Source organism: Patagioenas fasciata, chromosome 5 (assembly GCF_037038585.1).
Source record: "Patagioenas fasciata isolate bPatFas1 chromosome 5, bPatFas1.hap1, whole genome shotgun sequence".
Classification (NCBI taxonomy): domain Eukaryota; kingdom Metazoa; phylum Chordata; class Aves; order Columbiformes; family Columbidae; genus Patagioenas; species Patagioenas fasciata.
This window is the reverse complement of record NC_092524.1, coordinates 66,786,137-66,807,610: the sequence shown is the minus strand read 5'-3', so window position 1 is coordinate 66,807,610 and position 21,474 is coordinate 66,786,137. Positions and strand designations below refer to the sequence as shown.

General features: G+C 42.3%; 1 protein-coding gene across 2 annotated transcripts in view; it reads left to right on the top strand.

Annotated features, from left to right (window-relative positions):
* The window catches only part of DDHD1 (DDHD domain containing 1), a 37,115-nt gene extending 16,083 nt beyond the window's left edge, over positions 1–21,032 (top strand). Inside the window, exons 5-13 of one of the 2 annotated variants that reach the window (XM_065839811.2) lie at positions 749–896; positions 5,866–5,972; positions 6,134–6,240; positions 7,414–7,676; positions 10,120–10,195; positions 14,851–15,000; positions 16,203–16,455; positions 17,992–18,168; positions 20,218–21,032. In XM_065839811.2, the coding sequence (XP_065695883.1) occupies positions 749–896; positions 5,866–5,972; positions 6,134–6,240; positions 7,414–7,676; positions 10,120–10,195; positions 14,851–15,000; positions 16,203–16,455; positions 17,992–18,168; positions 20,218–20,399 (1,463 nt within the window). In that variant the 3' untranslated portion in view covers positions 20,400–21,032. The remainder of the gene's footprint in view (positions 1–748; positions 897–5,865; positions 5,973–6,133; positions 6,241–7,413; positions 7,677–10,119; positions 10,196–14,850; positions 15,001–16,202; positions 16,456–17,991; positions 18,169–20,217) is intronic. The other variant, XM_065839812.2, reaches the window with a different exon arrangement.
* Positions 21,033–21,474: the final 442 nt, after the last annotated feature.

The window sequence follows — 21,474 nt, the reverse complement described above, 5'->3', positions numbered from 1 at the left end:
AACCTGTCCTGTGTAAAAACTGCCCTTAGTGTTTTTGTAGTGTTTTCCTCTTTGAAAACAAAGCAATTTGGGATTGCTGTGGTCCTGTCTGTGGGTCTGTCACTAGAGAGGGATGCAGACACACCGTGACAGTGGATTTGGCAGTGAGAGAACACCCGGATTTACCCTAGGTAATTGATTTTTGGCCCAGCCACTGAACTAGAGAACAACTGGGGAAATGGGAGGCTGGAGCAGCTTGAAATAAAACGTAGGTTTTCCCCACCAAAAGGAAAAATTGGGAAGCTTTTCAACCAGCTCTCTTAATTGGGTCAGAGAGTGACAACACTTCTCAGTTTTGTGGCCAGATCATTTCCATGATTCTTCCAAGCTGTGGGAGTAAGGTGGAGATATGAGGAATTTTAATGATTGAGGCACATGGAGGGAGGGGATTGTGTTGTAAAAGTGGATGGACAATTGTACAACTGTTTTCTAAAAAACTAATTGCAGAAATGTTTTGAAAAATAACTATCTTTACAGTGGAAATGACCTGTTAGTACATTGACTGATACTCAAATCTCTCTCCCAGTTACTCAAATCTCTCAGGAGATTAAAATTGCAGATATTAAAAAATACATGCTATTCCCTTTATACATAACCTTATTTTCAAAATACTTCATTGGTCTCAAAAAAAGCCAAGTTTGTGTCAACATATAAGACCATTTTGCACTTCAGAGACTGTAACTGACCTAGGATAGCGTGTTCTCTACAGCTTCAAGTAGTGGGACAAGGCTACATAGAGGCTATGTAGAAGAAGCCACGTTAGAAGACAAGCCACCGCAAACCAGTCACATTGTGTTCGTCGTGCATGGTATTGGGCAGAAAATGGACCAAGGAAGGATCATCAAAAATACAGCTATGTGAGTGCTTTGTAATATTTGCCACACCGACTCAAGTCCAGATATGAGGCTGACTTTATGAATGACAACAGACCCTTTGGTTTAAGCTGTATGTTTAACTTTTTCCTTCTTCTCCTCTTCCCTGAGTCATTAAATTGTGGGTACACTATTTTCTACCTTAATTCAGATGTATGGACTAGCTGCAAGCCAAAAGAGCAAAGATACATTCTGGTTTTGTGGCCAGTGCTTGCGCTTTCAGGGGGACTGGCCCTGACTGGTCAGTGACTTTGCCAAGCAGGTAGAGGTTTTTCATTTTGTTAAAATAGAGGGGAATCTCCGTTGTTCTTGGTGGTTGTCAGAATAGTGGTCAAGTGAAGCACATGCTGGTAAGAAGGGAACTGGGGAGCTAGTGGGGCTATTAAAATATTTAAAAAAAACCAGGACAGAGTTATTTAATGCACTTGGAAGCTGTTGCTGTGAGATTGTTTGTGGAGTTCTGTGTGCAGATACCACTTAAGCCCCAGGTCTGCCCATCAGTGTCTCCACTTCTTCTTCCCTTGCCCATATCTTGGTGCCACCAGGAGATGTATCCGGAGGGACCTGGACAAGCTCGAGAAGTCAGAGATGGGGCCAGACTTTTTAGCAGGGCCTGTTGCGATAGGACGAGGGGTGATGGTGTTAAATTAAAGGAGGGGAGATTCAGACCGGACATGTGGAAGAAGTTCTTTACAATGAGGGTGAGAACACAGATGAAACAAACTCCATGACACCTTGCATTTTTTTGGTATGGTGCTTGGATCTGCAAAAGGGAATACTTGTTCAGGTGTCTTCCTTTCTACCATCCACAAAAAACTGTCTTGTGCGTTTTGGCCTTTGCCACATACATTTGTTGTTGCTTCTTTTTGGGCTCATTTTACCGTGGGATAAAACTTCTGTATTTATTTCGACCTGTATTTACTTCAGAGCACAAAACTGAAGCCTCGTGTGAACAAGAGGTCCTAGAAGTAAATGAAAAGAGAGGTGCAAAAATACGGTGTATAACTGAGACATGGAATACTCTGTATGTAGCCCAGGCTGGTGAGAAACCCTACCAGAGCTCATTTGAGATGCTCTGTCATCAGGTTACTGCCTCGAGGAGAAATTGGTGCAGCTTATGTGATGCATCTGCATCATTAGGCAGATCCTGTTGGTTACAAAGGTAAAAACAGAACTCTTCTTCCAGGGTAATTTAAAATTATATGCTCTAATTTCATTAAGGAATGGATTTCAATCTAATCATTAATGTGGTTAGATGCTGTGGTTGCAGGAGGTCCTGTAAGTAGGTAAATAGAGAAGATGCATTTTATCAGTGCTTGAATGAACAGGTCTTGGGTAGATGTGACATGATTTTGTTGTTTGACGGTGTAGTTAAACACATTTATTATCTAAATGTAGCACAGCAGCTGGTACAATAACCTGTTCGTGTCAGTGCCGATATTAACTGCAGAACTTGTCTGGGGAGAGGCGGTTCCTCCCTCCTCCAGGCTGGAACCATCATTCAGCTGACCCAAGGTGAAAGGAATGATGTGCTGAGAGCCACTTGGGTAGCATAGGGAGGGTTAGTTAAGGAATCTTACAGTATATCCTGTATTTCTGTGTAATATAAGCTAAGATATTATGGCATCATATACTTAATTGGAGGGTTTTTTATTTTCATCAAGTGCAGTATTCTGGCATTACTAGTACAGCGGTAACTTAAAAAAAAATATCAGGGATATCCTTGTATTTTACTGTACATATTCCAAATAACAATATCAAAGTATTTTTTTCACTGAAACCTAATCTCTGATTTTGCTGAACTTGTGCTTCCAGATTGTGGAGGGGAATTGGTGTCCTTACACATATTAAATCACAGAAACACAGAATGTCAGGGGTTGGAAGGGACCTCGAAAGCTGACTCAATGCAATCCCCCCATGGAGCAGGAACACCCAGCTGAGGTTCCACAGGAAGGTGTCCAGGCGGGTTTGAATGGCTGCACAGAAGGAGACTCCACAACCTCCCTGGGCAGCCTGGGCCAGGCTCTGCCACCCTCAACAGGAACAAGTTTCTTCTCAAATTTAAGTGGAACCTCCTGTGTTCCAGTTTGTATCCGTTGCCCCTTGTCCTGTCACTGGTTGTCACCGAGAAGAGCCTGGCTCCATCTTCCTGACACTCCCCGTTTCCATATTGATCACCATGAATGAGTCACCCCTCAGTCTCCTCTTCTCCAGCTCCAGAGCCACAGCTCCCTCAGCCTTTCCTCACATGGGAGATGCTCCACTCCCTTCAGCATCTTGGTGGCTGCGCTGGACTCTCTCCAGCAGTTCCCTGTCCTTCTGGAACTGAGGGCCCAGAACTGGACACAAGATTCCAGGTGTGGTCTCACCAGGGCAGAGTAGAGGGGCAGGAGAACCTCTCTGACCTACTGACCACCCCCCTTCTAATCCACCCCAGGTACCATTGGCCTTCCTGGCCACAAGGGCCCAGTGCTGGCTTATGGTCATCCTGCTGTCCCCAGGACCCCCAGGTCCCCTACACTGCTCTCCAACAGGTCGTTCCCCAACTTACACTGGAACCTGGGGTTGTTCCTGCCCAGATGCAAGACTCTACACTTGCCATTGTTATATTTCATTAAATTTTTCCCCACCCAACTCTCCAGCCTGTCCAGGTCTCTGGATGGCAGCACAGCCTTCTGGCGTGTCAGCCACTCCTTCCAGCTTGGTGTCATCAGCAAACTTGCTGACAGTCACTCTATTCCCTCATCCAAGTCGTTGATGAATATATTGAATAGTACTGGTCCCAGTACCGACCCTTGAGGCACTGCACTAGATACAGACCTCCAACCAGACTCTGTGCCATTGACCATGACTCTCTGGCTTCTTTCCTTCAGTCATTTCACAGTCCACCTCACTACCTGATCATCCAGACCACGCTCCTTCAGTTGAGCTGTGTGGATGCTGTGGGAGACTGTGTCAAATGCCTTACTGAAATTAAGGTAGACCACATCCCCTGCTTTACCATCATCTATCCACCTGGTTATGTCCTCATAAAAGGCAATGAGGTTGGTCAAGCCTGACTTCCCCTTGGTGAAGCCATGTTGACTGCCCCTAATGACCCTCTTATCCTTGATATGCCTTGAGATGGCACCAAGAATAAGTTGCTCCATCACCTTTCCAGGGGTGGAGGTGAGGCTGACTGGTGAATAGATACCCGGGTCCTCCTTCTTGCCCTTTTTGAAGACTGGAGTGACATTTGCTTTCTTCCAGTTGTCAAGCACCTCTCCAGTTTCCCAAGACTTGGCAAAGATGATGGAGAGTGGTCCAGCAATGACCTCAGCCAGCTCCCTCAGCACCCACGGGTGCATCCTATTGGGACCCATGGATTTATGGATGTCCAGATTGCCTAACTGCTCCCTAACCCGGTCCTCATCAACCGAGGCAAACTCCTCCATTGTCCTGCCCTTCTCTGTGGCCTCAGGGGTACGGGGCTCCCCAGGACAGCTTCCGGCAGCGAGACAAATTTAGTGTTTAGAGTTTAGGAATGTTACTACCCATTTTTCTGACCTTAGTTAAAAATGAATCCTATTGTTTTACCTGAGTTAGGTAAAGGTCAGACCTTTAGACTGACCCTCTAAATTTGATCAGCTCCTGTGCTTGCCAATTGAATGAAGTAACTATTCTGTGTATTTCCATGGTAGCTGTAATGTTGTGGTAGTTGTTGGCTGCTCTTACCCAAAGCTGGTGTCTGTGCCTCTGTCTGAATCTCCTGTTTTGATTCAAAAGTTGTATTTGCCAGTGATGCTGCTTGTAGCACAAAAATTGACGTCTGCACAAGCAACATCAACTTGGTGTTGTTCCATAATCACCAATTACATTTTTATTGCGAGTCCCGTTAGAAAGCATTTTAATTGTGGGTTATCATTATAATAATTACTCCAGAATAGCAATTTTGGTAAATTTCCAGTGGTGTGCAAACCTTTGCAGATTGCAGAGCCTTTCAGAAGCCTTTCAGTGCATTAAATATGCGCTGCTGGAATCTTAAATCAAGATTTCCTGTAAAATTTTTCCTGTAATTTTTAGCTTTTTAGGTGTGTTGGTAGAGATTTAAGCTAAACTCTCTTATTTCTATTGGAGGAGAACAGAAGAGCGTTAATATATTCAAGGAAAGCATCTCAGGGAGTTAAACTTACTAAATTGCATTTGGACTGATAGAAGTGCAAATAGGTTAATGTCATTGTGCACGTGGTTGCAACAAACATTAAAAGGGGTTTGCTTTAAAATAGGGGAAAAAAATATGCTGCTTTCTCCAGTTTGGTTGCTGGATGCTTTTGATAGAATGCATGGATTGGTAGAATGCATGGATATTTTACTAACCTGTGTAATTTCATGGTGATCTTCATATTTTGCTGATCAGTGTTTCACACAACACTAGTAAAATAGCATTTTTAAAATAATATAGCTTGCTGTTATTCCCCTTCTCCCCAAACAACAAAAAGGGTCAGCTGTACTTTGTTTCCGAGGTATTTTAAAGTTTCGCACATCCCTCCAGAGGTGCATCAGTGGTCATGTTCAGATATGCTTTAGAAGGGAGAAGCCTTTTAAAAGGAACTTAGCCTGTCCATCTGCTACTGGAAGCTAAAATGCTAATAAATGATCCTTTCTCTCACTCTTAGAACTCTCGAGCCTTCCAATTTGATGTGAAATTAAAATAAAATTCTGAATTATCTTCCTTACATACTGGCCTACGTTATTGGTTTTGGTGGATTCAAGATTTCAAATACTTAATTTTAATCTTATGAGAATTTAAGTACTTTATAACAAAAGCATGAGGTGAGGTATTATCTATGTTAGTAAGTATGCACTGCCATACTTGAACAGTGAGAAATGTGCTGTTCCTGGATATGTTGGCTTTATTTGATAAGAGCACTAACCGTAGTTTATACAGGAACACGTTCTCTTTTCTTTCTTATAGGTTGCGAGATACTGTAAGAAGAGTAGAAGAAAAGTATTTTTCCAATCTTGCAACGCATGTTGAATTTCTCCCAGTTGAATGGAGATCAAAACTTACCCTTGATGGAGGTACATCTCTCACTTATTGGTTCTTTTGCTGTTCCAGCAGCTGCAGTCTGCAAAATTGTCCCCAGAAGTTTCACGCCGTGTTCACTCCATGTGCCTTGTTTTATCTGGATTTTATCGTTCTGCCACATGTAACTCAAGTATCTTTGTTTTTTCTTCCCCAGACACTGTGGACTCCATTACTCCAGATAAAGTACGAAGTATAAGGGATATGTTGAACAGCAGTGCAATGGATATAATGTATTATACAAGTCCTCTTTACAGAGACGAAGTAAGTGTGGTTTTATGCAAGTTTTACTAGAGGAGGGCATAGAAGCTAAAACAGCCTGGATTTAGGAACGTAAGCAAAGTTTTCTTCTGAGAGACCCTGCATAAAGAAAGCAAACACTTTGTAAGTACATAATGGTCATCCATAGTAATCAAAATACAGTGTTTTAAGAGTGAAAGGAGTTGAGAAACAGCAAAAAGTATAATCAAAGTAGTTTATTTGGAGCAGAAATGGCTGTCTAAAGTGAGTCTGTGTCAGCAGCTTAGAAATGGGAAGGGTTTTTACAGCATTTTCATGTACCTGCATATTCAGAGCAATGGGAGTCCATAGGCCTGAGATTCTTAGAATCAATCATAGAATTGTTTTGGTTGGAAAAGACCTTCAAGATCATCAAGTCCAGCTGTTAACTCAGCCCTGGCACTAACCCACGTCCCTGAGAACCTCATCTCTGTTCAACCCCTGCAAGGATGGTGACTCCAGTCACAGTGCATCTCCCAATAGCATCTTCTGTGTGTCACACTTCTGGAAACACTTGCAGGGATGTTTTAGGATTAGTTTCTATAGGAATTATAGGGTTTTTTTCTGTATCGACTACATTATGTATGGAGTAATGGTAATCTTTTTGCAGCCTTGGTGCTCTGTGCATGGTTAGGCTGGCGCTAGGAGAAGAGAGACTTTCAAAGTTTACCTGTGGATTTGATGCTACCTTTCATTAAAATGAGATTTGTATAAGTCCTTCAGCTGGCAATATCGTTTTAAGCCCTCAGCTACCTAATAATATTTCTTTTTCTGATAGCAGCAATGGTGGTGAGATTGCTATGAACCTTTTAAGCTCCCAGCACTAGCAATAAGCCTACAAAAAGCTGTATTTCTCTCGTTGCTAAGTAATGCAAAGTTCATTTTTCAGGGTTCCTGGGTTCTCCGCTGTGTATCGGGTGTCTGTCTATTGTGGAACTGAGGCCAGCGTGAACTTTTGTGACAAGCGATGAAAAGTTTTCTGGCAGCTTTAAATAGGTTTTTTTGAAGTGCATTAGAGGCTTGGCATGTCTCTGGGATTCTATTACGCTTATCCTAGATAGCTACTTGAGAAGCTGGTCAGTGTAGTATGTGAACATACATGAACAGCAGTGATACGATGTTGATATTAAACTTCTTTTCCTTACCTTCTTGAAACAGCTGGTGAAAGGGCTGGAGCAGGAGCTGAACCGACTGTACACACTCTTCTGCTCCCGGAATCCAGAGTTTGAGGAGAAAGGGGGGAAAGTCTCGATTGTGTCCCACTCACTGGGCTGCGTCATCACCTACGACATCATGACTGGCTGGAACCCCTTCAGGCTTTACGAACAGTCGCTGCAGAAGGAGAAAGAGAAGCTTGAAGACCGTTGGATGAGCTATGAAGAGCAACATTTACTTGAACAACTTTACATAGCCGAACAACGGTAATGCATCCACTTCTGATAGTTAAAGGAGAAACCACATCCCTAGATGATGCCATTTGAGTCCACATCCCTAGATGATGCCGTTTGAGTGTTTCCAGAACCCACCATGGCTGTTACCTTTTCTGGTTGATGTTCTTCTGCTGGTGCTGAGTGGCAGTGGTAAATACTAAACGCTGCTAATAGGAGCTCTGAATCCACATCCCACGGCTGTACCAGAACCAAACAACAAGCTGCTTACTGCTCGCTGGCCAGATGCATTGGGAGCAGATGACAGCCAGGAAGGAGGAGGTCAGGCCATTAGTCCTGCTTGAGGAGAAACACAACAAAGTAGCTCGCGGATGGGCAGTGAGCTGGAATACTGAGTAGAACCTGAGCAGTGAAGTTCTGAAGTTTCTAGAGGAAAATGACAAGTTTTCTCTTAGGCTCAGCTTGGAAATGGAGCTCCAGCAGCTGGATACAGATGTTGTAATTGCGGTGATTTGGTTTAGGGAGTTGCTACTCTGTGGCGGATCATTTGCTGACTTCTTTCTGCTGCCGTCTAGAAATGTTTGAGCTGTTTGGGGTGCAAAGCAGTGCTGCCCACTGTGACAAACGGAATCTTGGTTTCAGCACCTTGCAGGTAGTGGTCGGGATTCTCATTGTCAGATGATCGTGGTGTCCCCACGGTGTTTAGGTGACCTCCCTGTCCTAACCTGGATATCGAGGTGCTATGGAATGCCCATAGATAGAGAATCTCGTAACAGTAGCTTGAGCTTCAATCTTTCAAGAGGGAGGTGAGGATAAAGAATGATCACATTTTTGGTTCCTTCTTGGCGGTACTTTGGAAGCATTAATAGAGCATCAGATCTGCGATGCTTGAAATGGTTATTTGTGTAATTAGGGATTGGGACAGGACATCTGTCAGCTGCAAGGCTGGATAAAGTGAAATCTTTCTGAGAGAAGTAAGAAACCTAATGAAGTTGTCTGGTGGTAGGAACATACCACTACCATATGGTAGGGGAAAATTACCATTTTCACACTCATGCTCCAGCTCCTTAGGCATCCTCCAACGTGCCATCAGGTTAAATCCACAGTAATCCAAGTATTACTTGAGACTGGCACTTCTGTATAGATAGAGCGGCTTTCCATTTCAAGAGCCATCTTCAGTCCGAAATGATAGAAAATATACTACTGACATGCTATGATTTCTGGATTTCTAGTGTTTAAGGATGGCAAACACACAGTGGATTTCTGGAAATGCTTATACCTGAATAAGGTGTGTCATAGCATGTATAAATATTCTACATTGTAGAATAACATACCTGCAGCATGTGAGGTTGTGTATTTAAACCTTTCAGCAGCAGTTCACAAGAGTCAAGAATTCTGTATGCTGTCTTTTAAGACTGAATCATGCTCATTAAAGCATACAAACTTTTTTGAAAGTAATGCTCTAGACTTGCTTCTTTCTAATCAGAGTGGCAGAGGTTACGCTTAATATATTTGCTTACATGATGCTTCTGTGGAACTGAAGGAGATGATGTTTTCCTGCTCTGATGAGGATGTAATGCTCTGGGGCAGTTTTACCTTCCAGATGGGGTGTTCAGCTGGAGAAGAGAAGCTCTGGGGAGACCTTAGTGCGGCCTTTCCGTACTTAAAAGGGGCCGATAAGAAAGATGGGGACAGACTTTTTAGCAGGGCCTGTTGCGACAGGACAAGGAGTGATGGTTTTAAACTAAAGAAGGGAGATTCAGGCTGGACATGAGGAAGAAATTTTTTATACACTGAGGGTGGTGAGAGCCTGGCCCAGGTTGGCCAGAGAGGTGGTGGCTGAACCATCCCTGGAGACATCCCAGGCCAGGCTGGACGGGGCTCTGAGCAACCTGAGCTGGTGAAGATGTCCCTGCTCATGGCAGGGGTGGCACTGGGTGAGTTGGGAAGGTCCCTTCCAACCCAAGCCATTCTATGATTTATATCATAGCTACATTTTTAATTCAGGCTAAGCAGAAGATGTGAACAGCCTTTTTTAATAATAGTTGAAAGGGTGGGACAGCGCTCTTTAGATATTCTACCACAATACAGAACTCCATAATGCTTAGGCTGTGGAGTTTCCTGTGGTTCTGTCTGTTTTGTGTTTTTTGAAAACAAACAAACGAGGTGATTTGGCTGCAAAAGACACCAAGGAAACAGGAGGTGAGTCACCCCCTTCTGAGTAACGGGGGTGGGCAGATGTTTGGGGTGGTGAACAAGGAAACTGTCGTGTCTTGATTGAATCCTTCTGTGGGCAGAGCGACAGGGTTTCAGACATTGATTCTTTATCTGTCAAACTGCCTCCAAGAAATAACGATGCCAGAACTGCCTCTTCCCAGCACGCAAAACCGTCAGACCTCACAGGAGCACCTGTTTGCATCAAGGAGGTTAAGGTTACATTTTTTAATTGGATCTCAGAGTGATCTCTATTTTCTAGGGTGAGAGAGATAGAAGAGAGGTTACGTGAGTTAACGGCATCCACAGTATCAAACCCACCTGCCTTAAAATTTAAGGTATGTATGTTGGAGAGGTTTTTAGTGAATTATCTATCTGCTGTAAAAATACACCTGCGATATGAGTTATTCTGCGTAGATATTTTTTTTTACATCCCTACACACGATGTTGGTATAATAACTTTAACGTATTGGTTGAAATGTGTGTATGTTTGTGTAAACATGTTATTGTATTCATGTATTACAAATATATATGTTTATATGTAAATATATAAACCTGCATCTAGATTGATAAAATATTACACGTACAATTGTGTGGAAAGGTAAAACCTTTTTGACAAATTACATCATTAATCCCATATCTGAAACAATTTAACTTCTACTTTCTAGACTAATCCATTTTCCTTGGGGACTACTTCTAACATGTCACATCTCTGAGCAAATCTGATTGAATTTCTTCCAGCGGTCGATTTTCTTTCCAAATTCCAGTGCTTTGACAGTTAGCACAAGTTCCTTTCAGTCTCGTGAAATAGATTGCTTGCTAATCAGCTGTATAATTTGCTATGACTTCCTGTCCTTGGGAAAAAGCATTTTCTATCTCCTTGGTGGGATGTGTAACACTTCATACTTGCTTGACTATATCCTGAAATATTAAACACTAAAAACGTGACATAATAGATGAGAAGAAAATAGATTATTGTTTCTTAACTTGCCGTTTTTCTTCCTTTCTGTATTCAGAAGGCGCCTTAGAAGCCAAGGTCAATCTTGAGCCATAAAAAAGGGGAAACTAACCATAATTCAATTTGTCATAGCCTTCTTTTCACCACTGCTTGAAAGCATGTATCGTGCCATTATCTTTACTATCAAGGAAGCTGGAGCCAGGCTGATATTTTTCCAGCTCTGGAAAAGATTCTTCTTCACTCAGCTGTGTTTAAACAGAAGATTTTTTTCAACAGGCGCTTTCTAGAGGGAGCAGGGAAAGAGGGGAAAAGAAAGAGGGAAGAGGACAGGATCAGTCCAAATTACTGCTAGGTAGTTTGCCATGACAGTACATAATTTTTCTTAACCTTACTGAAAGGAAGATGTTGTTGTCCTCAGGCTGTATTACACAACAAAATGGGCATAGAGTCACAGGATAGTTTGCGTTGGAAGGGACCTTCAGAGGTCATCCAGTCCAGCCCCCTGCCATGAGCGGGGATGTACCACTGTAATAAAAAGGCTGGTGACTGTCTGTATGTTTTTTCTTATATGGACTGAAACAGATTCAGCTTCCCAGGATGAGACATAGTCACTAGTCCTACGTTAAGCAGAGTCAAGCTTGCTTGTTGTTGAGCAAGCACAAAGGTAGCTTTTTGGCAAGGTAAGCATAAGAATAAATATAACAGCTAACTTGGCTGGTTTTTCATGTTAGAGGAAATGATCTTTGTGATTGACTGACTCTTTGGGGAGGTAAAAAATAAATAAACCCCACAATATGGTGTGTATTTTACTCTAATATATTGGACAAGCCACCAGAATGGGAACTTGAGAGTGAGGTATCTTTGTCTCTCTACTTCTCATCAGATGGCATAAATGAATAAACTGTTAAAGCAATAGAACCTGCATGACTTAAAAGCAAATCCAACACCCCATTGTAAATGTAAAGCTTATATATGCAGCCTTCTCCCCAGCAGCTGTGTAAGAGGAGTCAGGGTTAAAGGCTAAAGGAGCTGAAGAACATGAGAACATGGGGACTGGTGTGATGCCTGCCTCTCAATGACCTGTGGTGCTTGGAATAACTGTTGTTGGGTGATGTTCGATGACAGTGGGGAAGGGGAGGGCAGGACCTACTGCAGTGATTCCCTGATACTGAGATGGAAATTCATTTAAATCTAGACTCGTCAGTGTGCTGTCCCAGAGTGCTTCAGGATTCCTCAGAACTTCTCATTCACCCAGGGTTACAGAAACTTGCTCCCGGTTGTACTTGACCTTGTGGTTTCTGTGTCGCATCACCTGACAGCGATGCCAATGTTGATAACAACTATCACAAAATCTTTACGATACTGGCGATATACCACGTGCACAAGAATGATGAGAGATCAATGGGATGCTGATGTCCAGCCTTATGAGAGAGAATGAAGCCTTTAAACTGACTGCAGAAATGTGCTGCGGTAGTCGCACACACAGCTGCCCAGCTCAATTCCCTGTGTAATACTGGTGTCAGGCTCTGTTCCCCTTGTGTGCTGAGGCTGCCGGACATTCCTGGGTGCAGAACAGCCAGAGGCTGCTGCAGAGCTCTGTATTTCCTTGCTCTCAGAGGATGTTTGAGATCCTCCAGGCTGAAAGGCAGCACAGAAACATGAATTTTAATCACCTTCGGTATCTTCTTTTTTTAACATCACCACTGAAGACATTCACTTGTTCCCCACATTTACCTATGCACAGAAGAGCTGCGCTTGCCTCACTTCTGTTGGCTCGTTCAGCTGCTTTTTTCTTTCTAAATTCTGAAAATACTGCAGTCTGAAGATGAATGGATGACTGTGTGAGTCAGCTTCTGCTTAGAATAAAAATAAATTCATTAAGTCTGCTGTTTATGAATCATACCCAGGAGAAAAATGCTATCTTGAAAGGTCATGTTCGTAAACATTTCTTCTCTGTTGTTAAACAGTATTATATGTGAAGTGCCCCACTCCTGATTCTAGGAGAAACACCAAAATTAATGTTCTAGAAAGACTTTAGTCCTCTATTCCCAATAGATTGGGTGGCATGGCAGTCTTCAGCCACTTTGCAACAGCGCTGAGAAGTCTAATGGTGACAATTTAAAGGACTCAACTTTTTGAAGACTGAATTTTTATTTGTAGCATTTCCTGCTTTGATATTGGTCTGGTGCCACCCATTAGGGTACCCACCAATTGGTACTTTGTCTTTGTAAGCATTTCCAGAGCTGGAAGACCATGTTGAAAGGCTTGTGCATGTAAGAAAATCCATAGCAAAGAACAGTGCCCTCCAAGAATGAAGCATCTGTTGGTGGACGCTGTTAATCCTGTGTTTAGCAATAGAAATGGAACAAAAGCACTGTGTAACCACTGAAGCTATTTACCTTTTGCAATTTTTACCTAGTCTGTAGTGGCCTCAGGTGAATTCATGAAAACATCTTTTAAGCATCTGGTAGCAAGCGTAAGCTGGCAGCCACTTTCTGCTTTCTTTTTAAAGCAGAAAGACTGTAATTGTGTACTCCAGGCACTCTATACACGAATAGCAGATAGACAGAGTTAAAGGTTACTTATTCAGTTTATAGGATTGCACTGTATCTGTTTCTATTGTATTTGAAGATAAGAAAGCTTTTTGCCCAAACTGCAGAAATGTAAGGGTCTGTGTAAAGCCTGATGATAAGAAAGAAGAGCAGCTTTGTGCTAGACTAAGGTGACAATACAGGTGACAGAGCAGCGCTTTGCAGCATATGACATCGAATAGCTTTGCTGGAGACCTAGATATTTTTTTTCCCAATGGAACTGGGACTTGCACATTCTTTTGAAAGGAAGAGGTGGGGTACCAGTGCCAAGTCAGAGGAGGAGGAATCAGTGCTGGAATCTGATAGATGAAACGGACCATTATGTCTACGCCCGCGCTCCATGCGCTGACATACAGTGAAGGCACATGGGAATCCAAGCGTCCTCCGCTCGCACTTAGCAAGAATGCAGCGATTTCTCGTGCTGGTGCAGTAGCAGCACACTGGGAGTTGCTGGGTTGTAGCGCCCCGCAAACTGGGCACGACTGTTGGGAAAGTCACAGTGATCATGGTAAAATTAGTTTTTCATATAAGCAAATGCTCTGAAGTTTAAAAATTAATTTTGACTTCTGAAAATATTTTTGACTATGGAGTTTTACATCTGATGTTTCTAGGAGACGATGTTCTGAGGATTGGTGGTGGGATACAAAGCCATCCACTTCTAGGTCACTGTTGAATCCCGGCCCAGGTTGGTAGTGACCAACAGTCGTTACCGTTGATGCACGTTCAGTGACCTTTGTCAGATGGGTCAGTCCAGGTTTCCTCGATTTCTTCTCAGTGTTTGAGATGGTCCTTTTAGAGCAAAGTCACGGTAGCTTTGACCGGTGTGCGAGTAGCCGGTGGAATCTCTGTGTGCTGTACCTGTCCCGGGCAGTGGTTACTAACGTGACATTGTGGCACTTTTGACAAGCGCTGTTCTGTTCACTTAACACCAGGTGGTGGTAAGATAAGAGGTTGTACATAACGCCAGCCTCTATGTGTGTGTGACTAGTATAAGTATCCTCTTGTTTGACTTCAATACTCAGTGTAGCTTGCATTTCTACTTGGTCAATAGGTATGTGTAGCAAAATGAGTCATGGAGCCCTTGGTTAGGGTAAGATTAAGGAGCTGTGGTAAGCTTTGGGAAGTCGCCTAAGAAACCAGACTTCAGTCTTTATGAAACTCATCACATTTCCTTAGTGTCTCCCAAATTCTTCTTGCTCCAGCCTTTCCAATGTTGGTAGACCTCTTTCAGTTCAAATACCTAACTTGGTTTTTGGTTTTCCAACTGCTTTACACCAGGGCACCTAACTCTTCTCACAGCAAAGTCTTCCCTGTTGTGACTTACAAATACTGTACATGTCCCTCAGCTGAAACTGAGAAATTGGTTGGAAGAGAGAAATCAAATCCAGCCATGTTAGAAAGCATTATTTCCATCCTTATTAACATGGATGAAATCTCTCCTTAGGTTGAGAATTTCTTCTGTATGGGATCCCCGTTAGCGGTCTTTTTGGCAATGCGTGGCGTCCGTCCAGGAAACAGCGGCAGTCAAGATCACATCCTGCCCAGAACCATTTGTAACCGCTTACTAAATATTTTTCATCCAACAGATCCAGTGGTGAGTCTTAATTGCAGTTGGAACTTTTTCCTTGACTGTTTTGAAGCATCAGCTGTGTGATAATGTGTGGTCTTCAAAGCATGTCTTCCTTTTTATACCTGTAGAATAACAGTTCCTACAAATAATTGCCTTAAATATCGTATACTTTTATTCTCTTTTCGTATTAAGAAGCGTAACATTTAAGATTACGCTGCTTTTTTTTTTTGAAAGATGCTAAGAAATAATCCTCCTCAGTCAAGTTCCTACTTGTGTTTCTTTCTGCCTTACATTAGACATCATCTGTCCAAAGATACTACTGCTGCTAAAAAAGGCTTCACAAGCAATTTACAGGATGCTGTAGAAAAACAAAGACAGTTTTATTTCCCAAAGGGTCTTGAGTAACGAATTATGAGAGGGTGGGATAGTTCTGGTGTAGCTTTGCCCTGCCCTTCCATAGGCAGCCAGTGTTGACTGTCAAAGGGCCTTTGATGCAAGCTTGATTTGAGATTTCATGCTGTAGAATAATAATTCGGGGATACTTTTGTGTTTAAGCTCTGCCTGAATCTGAGCATATTCAGGCTTTAAACATGCTGGTTCTGCTCATCTCAAGATCTTGTTTGGCTCCAGCTGCTCAAAAAAATGGAATTTTCCTGGGATATCTAAGGCAAATAGTTACTTACTTTAGTTTTAAGATAAAGAACAGCAGAATGCTTTTCTACATCCGAGTAAACAAAAATAATCACTAGAAAATGATTCTTTCTTATTAAGCACACCAATTAATGATTTGCACAGGGATCAATGAAGACTCATTAAGCAAAATGTTTACATAGCCAGTTCCTCCCGCTCCCTTGTGTTGTCCAGAAGCAGCTTAACTGTTTATAAATACAAAGTTTGCTCTGTCAATGAATAACAACAAACATCTGTTAACAGAAGCCTTTGTGGTGGTAACAGAAGCCTTTGTGGTGGTAACAGCAACCTGTAGTAGAAGCATTGCAGAGAAATGTGCAAATGGGAGCACACAAGCAGCGGGGCGGCTGATATATCTTCCAGGCTGTGAAAAGAAAAGTCAACCAGACTGTAACACTGCTGTTCCGTCACTTTGTAGACTACACTCGTTACAGATATTTTGGATTTGAGGTTGGAGAGGACTCTGTATGGGAAGGGAATGTGATTTTTTTTCAGTCTTGACACTTAAGATTTTCTTTTCTGAATGACTCTCGCAGGCCTATAGATTAGAACCTTTAATTCTGAAACACTACAGCAACATTTCACCGGTCCAGATCCACTGGTACAACACTGCGAACCCTGTACCTTATGAGCATATGAAGCCAAGTTTTCTCAACCCGACAAAAGAACCTACCTCAGTTACTGACAGCGAAAGTGCTTCAACTGGAACCAGCCCAACGACTTCACCGGTCATGGTTCGACGCCACTACGGGGAGTCTATAACAAATATAGGCAAAGCGAGTATATTAGGTAATTGTTCTTTATGTCCTTTTTTGTTAATATAGGACCTCCTTAGAATCGCACAATCATTTCAGTTGGAAGAGAACCTAAGGATCATAGAGTCAAGCCATAATCTGACCTAACTTTGGCATTAAACCATGTCCCTAAGAACCTGGTCTAAATGCCTTTTAAACCCCTCCAGGAATGGTGACTCCACCACTTCCCTGGGCAGCCTGTTCCAATGCCCGACAACCCTTTGTGGGAAGAATTTTTTCCTAATATCCCATCTAAACCTCCCCAGTGCAACCTGAGGCCATTTCCTCCTACTTGGGAGAAGAGACTGACACCCTCCATGCTCCAACATCCTTTCCTTTGTAGAACTTTGCTATTTGAGGTGCAACCATAAGCAGGCTATTCCTGGCTGTTTTGGTTCTGTATATGCTTGTGGCTTGTTTTAATCCCTCCTGGCATTTACTTTGAGGAAAAGAAGGTTTACGTATGCTGGAGACAAGACTGCTAGGGAGAGGATGTGGGTCAAGGAGTTTACGCTATTGCTGCTTTATTGTCGTTGGCCTGATTGAAGTAACATCCTGGTGATTTAATAGTTTCCACTCCATGGAAAAAAATAAATGTTGTTTTGTGACTACGTTTTCTGATACTGGCAAATAGAAAAAATACTCTGCATAAGCTATTACGTTTCCATTTAACTCATGGTTTTGCAATAGGAAATTCAGGCTGTTTTAATATGAAGTCTATGCCCTTCTGGCTTTCCGTTTCAAAATAAGCCCTGGTTTAACTGAGCTTAAGTTCACTTTCACTGGAGCTTATATTTGAGCGTGCACTTGCAGTTTTTGTTGACTCAAGGCTTTTCTTTAGCTCTCTATGTGGGATTTGGAAGAAGGCAAATGTGATGTAGTGCCAGAAATCTTCCCAATCAAATAAGTAAAAGATATAAAACCAGTTTAGTCCTCAAGTGAAAATAGGCAGTATTTCAAAGCAGGGTTGCATTCTGCTGTGTTACTATAGTGTCTGTAATGTCTTGTCCATAAGGTGGCAGCAAAGTCAGGATAAAGCATCACAGATCTGTTCTTAACTTTCACACTCCTCTTCCTGAGCAACCAAAATAGTCCTTTTAAAGATCTGGAACGGTTATGCCAACATAAGGACCCTTTTGGGAGGATTATCTTAGATGTCTTGATGAGATTCCTATACACAGAAGGTACTAACATTGTTACAAAGCTTTTTTTCCTTAGTATTAGACTTTTACAGATATGTTGTAATTTCTCTTTCATAAAACTACCAGATTTCTTGCTGCAGAAGCGTTATCATGTCTTTTTGTTCCCCTAACTACAGTTTCCAAATTACAGCCTTTGCATGTATGCTAGATTAGTCTCACGATCAACAGTGTACGCTGAGGTCAGATAAGCTGTTCCCACCCTAGAAAAGCATGAATAGTGTTGTCCTTCGTCTGCCACTCAACTCTAATTGATGGATGCTTCAGTGACCTTAATTTGCGGTTTGATTTAGCTACCCTTGTGCTTACTTTTTCCTCCATGCTGAATGCAGGAGCTGCAAGTATCGGGAAGGGCCTCGGCGGGATGCTGTTTTCGAGATTCGGGCGCTCTAGTACAGCACAGACAGCTGAGACGGGAAAAGATGGAGCCGAGGGGGAGGACAAGAAGGCCACAAGTGTTGAGACACCACCTCTCCCGCACAGCAGCTCGGGCTTTGTCGAACCTGCAGGTTAGTGACGAGTCCCCCTCACAGACCCCATGGAAACTTTTACTCAGCTGCATCTGTGTGTTACAGGAGACTGGGACTGCTGCAACAGCATATGCTGCTGTTTAATTCTGTTGCTTTGCCCTGAAGTCATCAATGCTGAATCCATTCCCGCTTTTTGAATCTCTTAAGACTGTCCCAGGACTGACCCTTTGTGCTCCCTTTAATATTTTTTTTTCATCTTAAAGGTTTATCTATGTATCTGTTTGTACATACACTATATATATATATATATATATATATACACACACTTGCATGTATGACATTAGCCAAAAGATACCTGCATATCAGTGGTTCCTAGACTCCCTCTAGGAAAAGCAATGTGATTGCTGCAGAGAATCCTACTCACTGTTTATCATAAAATGGGTTTATTTACATGTCCTCATACACTCGCAATCCTGAAGCAACCTGGATTTAAAGGCACGTATGACTGGGGACAGAAGCTGCCCTTGTCCTGGTCTGAACTGCCCAGAACAGAAAGTGCAATTTTGGCAGTTGGTTTTTTTTTTTGAAAAGTATAGGTACTTCCTTTACAGAAATTCATACTTCATTTTATTTCTAAACTTCTCATTGGCAGTGTTGCAAGGCGGGGGTTTTTGTTGTGTCCTGTGACAGCGTTCACATGATGCATCGCTGTCCGTTCATTTCAACAGATAACCTGAGTCAGTATTTGAGGACAGAGACTTGCTTTTAAACTTGAGGAAAACAACTGCACAATGACGAATGTCACAGAGCTACCGATGAGGTCCTTTCGAGTGGGAGGTGGCACGTCAAGGGCCTTCTGCGTGGTTTCTTTACCCTCTGTGCTCAAAGCCCGTCCCTGCTCCATAGAAGGAGAACGTGGGGCCGCACGCAGAATGATGCAATCGGCCGCCAAAGGATTTGCTGCCGGTCGGGCGGCCGCTCGGCTCGCGGTGGGTTTGGCTGCCAACCAAGCTCCTGCAACGGCCTCTCCTCGGGGCGGGGGGGTCCACAGAGTCCTTCGGGGCATCCTTCCTGCGGGGAAGCTGGTTTTTAAATACATATATCTTAGTGTGAATGGCTGCGGTTGTCCCCTGGTACCCCGAGGCTCTGACTCCCTCTCCTCGCTGCGTTTGCAAATGGGTGCGATGCTCCCGGGTGACGCTGAGACGCCGTTTCATTCCATGGGAGCCGAGGCAGCGCCTGTGCGATGCTCCCTTTAACGCAGTTGGAGCCAAGAATTAAAATTCCTTGCAACTGGCTTTGATAAATGGCTGTGTTTTTTACTCAATATGGGGTTTTGGCTTTCGTAGCTAAGCAGGCTTTTTAGTTTTGTCCTTTTTATTCTATTGCTCCTCATAGAGATTTTTTTTCTAACCACTAAAGTGCCTTAACAATAAGTAAGTCATTGGCCCAGTTAAACACGCGGTGAAAATTACTTTGAATGTGGTATTAATCAAACCCGCCATTGAAATGAAAGGATAACTGCTGAAATATATTTGGAATAATCTGGAAATTAAAAGGGCTAATGCTGTGTAGGGATGGCTGTTTTTTCAGAAGGGGCTTATAAGATTGGGTGTAGTCTCCTTGTATAGCCACTAAAAAAGCAAATAAGTCAATTTATCACAGAAAGTTCTGAGCATCCAGCTTCTGAAAGTCAGTGTTTCCTAATGGGGCCTCAACATTTGCTGGATATTTCTGTATAGATCATAAGGAGCATAAATAAATGTATTTCTAGTGTGACTGTAAGGAAAACAGCTGCTTAAAGAAGGACAGCTTTTTCTAAGCTTTAAGTTTAGTTTAGTGTTCCTATGCACTAAGCTGAGGTTTGTGCTAAAAGCATGTGCATAAAAACGGATGTACGTGCCATTAAAAATCACAGTTCATTTAGATGGATGTGCTATTAAACTTAAACACAGAGATGCTATGTGTATTTTTATATACGGCAAGTAGAATCAGAACTGAAAGCTGATGGAAAACCATGCTGGTGGTTTTCTTCTTCCGCCGACACACAATTCTAACAGGTTTTCTTGCTTCCTGTTCAATTTCTAGTGGAACTGGAGCACAGGATTGATTTTGAGCTCAGGGAGGGTCTCGTGGAGAGCAGGTACTGGTCCACAGTCACATCACACACTGCCTACTGGTCATCTCTGGACATCGCTCATTTCCTCCTGACCTTCATGTGCAAACACGACCAAGGAGACACCGACAAATCCAGTAGAGACGCTGTTTGAATTTTGGACTGGGGACGGGGCGGAACGGGAAAGGCAATTTTACAACAAATGGCACAAAACTGGTGTTTTACTGTGGAGCTGTTTATATATGGCATGGAGGTTTCAGGTTTAAGTGCATGTTTGGATTTTTTCCTGTTTCTAAAGAGCAAAAATGATTTGTATTTAAAAGCACTTGACAGTTTTAAACATTTTGCAGTGCTTAATTAGACCTGAAACGATTCCAAATTCTTGTTAACTTTGACTGTATAAAAAGCCAAGACAACGTGTAGCATCCCGTAAGCACGGTTGTGCAGTGTGCTTGGGTGACATACTTGTTAATGACCATAAGTGCTGTTTAGTTCATTGAAGTATAAAAGATCAGTTGATTAAAAAAAAACACCCAACAACCTAAATTAATTTCCATTAACCAAAATAATTTGCATGAAGCAAATATTTGAAGTACTGTAATTATAATTTATTATTCTCTCTAATTGTTTCATTTAATTCCGATGTATAAAACATTACTTTTTTACTGGTTTCTTTTGACATAATTTAAGAACCACATTTATTTTCTACAGTGTTAAGACTTTTTCTCAGAAATGCATATCTTTGTACTACTATTCAAATGAATATATGGACACTGTGGCACACTTTAAGTATTTTTTCATGAAAAATAAATATTTGTGGTTTCACACAAACGACATCGGTCACATTCTTCTCAAAGTTAAGTAACTGCCTTTGTTTTTTAGGTCCCAAGTGCTTCTCAGGCCCAGGGAGGTTTTGATTTCACATTCGACTTGGTTTGCGACGGGTCCAGCTGTCTTTTGGTTATGGTTCCCATTATTAAATGTGTGTGTGTGTGTGTGTGTGTTCGTATAAAAATATACGTATATTTATGCGCAAGGATGGTAATAAGAGGGAAGACAGCAGCATAAAATAAACGTGGCGAGGCCTGAGAATACTATAGGTTAGATTAGGATTGTATCGGAAACTAATTCGGGAGAAGTCAATAGGCAAGTGTTGCGATGAAAAGGAATAATCTCCAAATGAAACACTAAAAGGTCATTGCTGAGAGTTTTAAAACAACATGGAAAGC